The sequence below is a fragment of the Aptenodytes forsteri genome, unplaced genomic scaffold (genome assembly GCF_000699145.1).
Source record: "Aptenodytes forsteri isolate BGI_AS27 unplaced genomic scaffold, ASM69914v1 Scaffold351, whole genome shotgun sequence".
Lineage (NCBI taxonomy): Eukaryota > Metazoa > Chordata > Aves > Sphenisciformes > Spheniscidae > Aptenodytes > Aptenodytes forsteri.
Genome location: NW_008794604.1, coordinates 228,445 through 234,444, shown reverse-complemented (window position 1 = coordinate 234,444; position 6,000 = coordinate 228,445). Strand labels below are relative to the sequence as shown.

Genomic DNA, 6,000 nt, shown 5'->3' with positions numbered 1-6,000 from the left:
GGTCAGCCTGTCCTTGCACAGGGGACAGCCCCAGGCAGGGTGGCCGGGGGGCCGCATGCCCGTCCCCAGGCAGCACCGTGGAGCTCGCTGGGCTCACTGCAGCCTCCCACCCTGCATATTTCTCACAGGGGGACTTGCGAGAAATGGAATTGATCTCTATCAAAAAAAAAAACCAAACCCAAAACCTCCCCAAAAAGGGTTCAGGACAAGGAGGGGGGGTTTGGACTGAAATTAAACAGACAAAATAATGAATAAATTCAGTTTTTATAATCTTCTTTGCTGATGGCGGGGGAGGTAGCAGTCATCCCCAGGCCAGGGGCTGGGCAGCCAGAGGTTTAGGCAAGACTTTGGTTTCTTCCTCGCCAGAGGAAGGACAACGTGGGGAGACAGACTCGGCCCCATGAGGAGAGGGCAGAACGTCTTCCCCAGTGGACCATCCAGCGTGAGGAGGACCTCAAAGGAGGTTCATGGGGGAAGGGGACCTGAGCCTATAGGAAAGGGAGGAGAAGGTGCAGCTGGAAGAGGTGGGTGAAGGGAGATGCCCAGCCCAGCACAGAAAGGAGAGCGTGCTGTACTTCATGGATGAAAAACCCTTGGCTGGCCAGCCTCAACCCCTAGAGATCTTCCTGGAAGCCATTTCCAAAGCCAAGAACAATGCAAGCGGAAAAACTCAATGGTTTGTTGCAGGCCAAAGCGTGCTTCACCAGCTGGTCAGCCCCCGTGACGGAAGGAGCGGGTCCGTGGCCGTACCACACCAGGGCTTCGATAGATGTTTTGACCCCCAGACCACTGGGACGTGGCTGGCCTCCAAGCAGAGGGGGGCTGCAGGAGAGCTCCCATGGTGGAGCTACATGACCTACACAGAGGGGTTGGTGGAGCTGGGTCACGGCCACACTGACTTGACCGAGGGATGGTTCTGCTCCGAGCGAAGGCTGGATTAGAGACCTCCAGAGAGCCTCCCCAACCAACGTTTCAAGGAAACGACACTCAGTCCTCCCCTACAAGCACAAAACAATCCAAAGGCAAACGGTGCTGTCTGAGTGCCGAGCCGCGTTATACAGAAGCAAATAAAAGATCGCAGACACCGCGGGTCATCACCAGGCAAGAACAACGGCAGATCAGAGCTGCGGGAACAAACGCTTCCCTTTGCACAGCGGAGCTGCCTAACAAGGACAGTCCCACATCCCTCAGTCCTTCCCACCCCAAATAATCCTGCAGACCGACTGAGAACACTCATAAGGTACCATGGTTGGAGGCAACGTAAGCCGAGACTCTACCTCGTTCCCTCTAAGGTATATACCTCTATTTTTCCAGCAGTACCCCATGCAAAAGACGACATGCCCCCAAACGTTTTAACAATGAAGCTGTTGGCACACTCGCCCAGCGCTTGGATCTCATTTAGTCCAGCAGTTTATTCAAAAGTGCATTTACAGTGGTGCCATCAAAACTCACGCTGTTGCCCTGAATTATCTGGAATTGAACTGAATCTACGGCTGTTTTCATCTTAATTCCTGGATGATGGTATTTACAGACCCAAGGAGTTCCTTGAAATAGCCATCTTTGTCACCTTCCCTCTGCTCCTCTGCCGCCAGCTCCTCGTACTCGCTGCGTAGGAGGCTGAGGGTGGTGCTGAGGGCCTGGTCCCCCCGGTAGCGCTCCTTGCAGAAGGCCATCAGCACGCCGACTGTCTTGAGGACCTTCTCCCGAGTGTCGTGTTCTGGCATGGCCAGCAGGTTGGAAACGACCACGCACCAGTCCTGCTCCACCACCGCCGGGACCAGCTTGACTTGCCGGTACTGCTGGATTTTCTCTTCCATTTGATCTCCGTGCTGCGAGTCCTCAAGCAGCATCTGTGGGAAGTGGTGGAACATGGATTAATATCCCTATCGGAGAGCAACTGCTCCCAGGAGGTGACACATCATGGGAGAGGACAATGCACGCCCCGTAACACCTGCCTTGGAGAGTGACTTGCAACAGAAAACCAAGACAAGGTTGTGTCCCGGTTCCCTGTTGCCCGTGCATGAAGCTGGCCACAGGGGCTGGTTGCCCACCCTGGAAAACACTCGGTGACCGGGGGTTTCAGTATCACACAGCCCTGAAAGGGGACGCGGGGGGGGGAAGAAGTTCAGCCGAAGACCTGTGAAGTCTCTGGGTCTGCTGCTTTGGGCTGCTGGACAGGCTCCTTCAGCACCTAACAAACATCACCGCTTGGCTTCGTGCGGCTCTTATGGAAGAGATGGAGATCTCGGTCTACTCCAGCCACAGCCAGAAAAATCTGGCTCCTCTTCCTCCCAGCCTGGTCCAGAAAAACCTGAATACTGAAATTCTGCAGGGACGGTGCCGAGACCAGAAAGGTGCCCGCAGGGACGGGGGCAGGCAGGGCTGCCGGCTCCCTTCCCAGCGAGAGAGACCTGTCCCGAGCAGCGCCGGGGCCAGGGGGAGGAAGGGAAACCTCCCACCACCCCCCGACACCCTTTGGGGCTTGGGTGCTGGAACGGCTGTCGATAGCGTGAAATTCCCCAAACAGGCTCCGTTCCCCCAGTGGACCCCCCCGCTTGGCTGGTGGCCCCCTGTGATAATTACCACGTCTGCGCTTCGCTAATTAGTTCTGCCTAACGCAGGGCTGCTCGCCTCAGACTGCTGAAGGGAGATGAGGGCTTCTGCGGGGCTGGTGAGCAGAAATCCAGCCCTGGGGAAGGGAGAGGGCAGCCAGCGTGCCCAGGAGCTGCTGCGAGAAGCGATCGGACAACCCCGTCCCCGGGGGCCGCCTGGGTCCCCGAGGGTGCCCCGAACATTTTCTCTGACCTGTTCACCAGCTTGGCAATGGACTCCTGCTGTCCCCTGGGCGGCTGCTGTGGGGAGCAGGATGGGACACAGTGGGGACAAGGAAGGACAGCGCCGAGGAGACCTCCCCTCTCCCGGTCCCCCGAGAGGGCTGCCTGCTAAACCCCCGCTGGCCATGCAGGATTTGGGGTAAAAAGGAAAGAAGGCGGCAGAAAAAGCTGTTCAGAGCCCCGGCAATTTGTGCTTCAGCGCAGAGAGCTGCCGATGGTAGTTTACGATTGTCATACCAACCTATTTGACTGTCACCCAGCCCACCCCAAATCTGCCACCCCGCTCGGACCAGCCCTGCTCCCCGGCGGGCACCGAGGGCTCTCCCATCTTCTCCGCAGACTCGGAAAGCGAAGGGGCTGGGATCGATACGTGGTGTTCCCAGCCCGAAGGACAGCAAAAAAAAAAAAAAAATCATTGTTTTAACATAAACCTGAGAATTTGCCGGGGCTGCGGACTGCCCCCAGCCACAGCAGAGCTGGGAACAGATGGGGCTGCCGGAGGGGCGGGCGTAAAACGTGCAGCAGGAGTGAACGGTTCTGGTACAATGCCCACGTACGCTCCCTCTCCATGCGAGCAGACAGACAGGATCGCTGCGCGTTAGAGCCAGCACAAACCTGAGAATTTGCCGGGGCTGCGGACTGCCCCCAGCCACAGCAGAGCTGGGAACAGATGGGGCTGCCGGAGGGGCGGCCGTACAACGTGCAGCAGGAGTGAACGGTTCTGGTACAATGCCCACGTACGCTCCCTCTCCATGCGAGCAGACAGACAGGATCGCTGCGCGTTAGAGCCAGCACCTGATAAGATTTCAGACCCGCTAAAATAATTTGCACCTTTACAAAGTCTCCTGGAAAACAACTGTTTTAAAACGCAGACGTTGCTCTGCAGTGCCTGAAACCCAAGTATTACAGCGGTAGTAATCGGCAGGGCAAATTGGCTATAAACTGAGTGAAAGTGGATTTCATTTCCATTCTCCGGAGTGAGAGAAACGCACAGACTGAACAACAAGCGATGGCAAGGAAAGACGGGTTTTAAACTGACATTTACAGCAGTAATCCAAGGTATTTGAAAATAAAACGCTTAACGTTGCGGGCTCGGCTCCAGCGAGGGACACGCAGGCAGGCACGGGCACAGCAACAGCGGCTGGTCCCCGGGCACTTGGCTGGCAGCCGGCGGCTGGACGCCGCAGCCGAGCTCACTGCAAGTCCGGTGCCTATTTTCCCTACTCAGGTCCTTGCCATTTTGTTATTTAAACACCCTCGGGTGGAAACGGCGATGGCAGTTTAATGAAAAATAAAGATTTAAGCTTGCTCTGGGCTCTCCCAGGCACTCAGCCCCCCCAGTAGAGTCCCCTCCAGCCCACGGGCCACATCCCAACAGCACGGACCAGCACCGATACTGGATCGGCCCCTCCTCACCCTCATTCTGCGAGAATGCTCGAGGGCCCCTTTGGCTCGGTGAGGGGATGAAGGTGGGGAGTGCCTGGCCGGGTCCCATCCCCTCCCTCCCGGCTCCTCACCTTCTCCACGATGAGGTCGTAGAGGAGCGTCACCACACGGACGTGGAGGGTCTCCATCCCCTTCTGCCTGAAGAGGCTCCTGAGGACCTGGAGGCCGCCCAGCTTGAGGAACTGCTGCTGGGCGTAGGGGAAGTGTCTCAGCATGGAGGACAGCGCGAAGAGAGCCTGGCGGGGAGAGAGGTCCATCAGCACGGTGCCCACAGCCACCGCATTTGGTGCAGCCTCTCTTCATGGGGACAGGAGAAACATGCTCCAACCCATTTGCGCGGAGCTCCCCGGCAGACGCATTCAAACCTCTCCTTGCTGAGGGGCATCTCCGAGAGTCCCCTTTTCTCCTGACCCCAATCCTCCCCAGCGCTGCGAGGCTGCCTGAACTTGGGTGACTTCCACCCAAACTCCAACCCGGACTGTCACCGCGTTTGCTAGAACGATAACCCAGAGTGACCTGTGGCCAGCACCTGAACAGACCCAACACCATCGCTTCTCCTCGCAGTTCACCCCCACCGGTCCTCGGTACGGAGCCCAGCTACGGGCTAAGGACGGGGTGAAATGGGGTCCAGCACCGCTCAGCAGAGCCTGATCCCCTCGAGGTGATTTGGACACCTGGGGAACGTCCTCTTCCTTGCACCCACATGGCCGGAGTACAAGACCATGATGTTTCCTAGGACACAGCCCCAAAACAGGGTCTGTCACGGTGCAAGCACCAGCATGCCCGCACTTGCCTCCTGGGCCTTGAGTGGCACGGGGTTAACACCGAGAAGGCAATTAGGGGCCAACCGGCTGAATCTTACACTCGTCTAGTTTTTACAACTGCAGGTTGCAGAGGGGACGGGCTGGCGCCGCCCGGGGCAGGGCTCCTGCCCGAGCGGGGACGGGGATGCTCATCTGGGTGCCTGCCAGCGAGCAGAGCCGGCTCCTCCGCACACCGAGGTGGACCGTGCATCCCCGCTCTCCGCAGACAGATCCGAGCTGACAGCCATCTCTTCCCCAGTCCCATTTGTTTCTATTTTCCATCTTCCGAGTTGCCGCTGGTGAATTGGAGGATGCTTCCATCTCCTTTTTTAACCATAGGCCCAAGGACAGGGGAGGGAAGAAATGCACTTTTGGCCTCGCTGCTGCACACCGCTGCGAGCGCCGGGGCGGAAAACCCACCGGAGCGGGAGCCATGGGCTGCTGCCCCTTGCAGGAAGGGCCTGGGGCACCGACCTGTCCTTGGGATCCTGGCCTGGAGAGAGACAGGAGACCGTACGCAGCATGGGAACTGGAAATTAAAAGCCTCTGTCCTCCTGGAAAAGGGGGTTCAGCCCTCGGAGGCTCTCGTAAGGCCACGTGTGAATGTGGACAATACTGAGCTCATCGCTCTCGCTCTTCTCCAGAGAAGGCTGCCAGCAGAACGCGTTCAGGCTCACTGGAAAGAATTGTCCTGCACCCACCACCCAGGGCTTCAAGCGATGTTGGTGGGAGCCTCTGGATGCCCAGCCATCCCTCCCCACCCCAAAACGAGCTCCGGATTGAGCCACGGGTGCTCCTGGGAGGAGTTTCTGAGCATGGAGCGTCCTGTGGTGCACTTCTCTGGCCGGGACCTCCTCACACCCGTGGCCGAAAGCAAAGAGGTTCCCCAGCCTCTCCCGTGCCTTTCACTTGCTGGA

The 6,000-nt window shown here is 58.1% G+C and overlaps 1 protein-coding gene across 5 annotated transcripts in view; it reads right to left on the bottom strand.

Annotated features, from left to right (window-relative positions):
• Nucleotides 1-1,243: 1,243 nt before the first annotated feature.
• SIL1 (SIL1 nucleotide exchange factor) overlaps nt 1,244-6,000 on the bottom strand; it is a 99,186-nt gene continuing 94,429 nt past the window's right edge. For all 5 annotated transcript variants that reach the window (XM_009273192.2, XM_009273190.2, XM_009273193.2 and 2 more), the window contains 2 exons: nt 4,352-4,516; nt 1,244-1,850 (listed from right to left, as the gene is read on the bottom strand). In XM_009273192.2, coding sequence (XP_009271467.1) covers nt 1,500-1,850; nt 4,352-4,516 — 516 coding nt within the window. In that variant the 3' untranslated portion in view covers nt 1,244-1,499. The remainder of the gene's footprint in view (nt 1,851-4,351; nt 4,517-6,000) is intronic.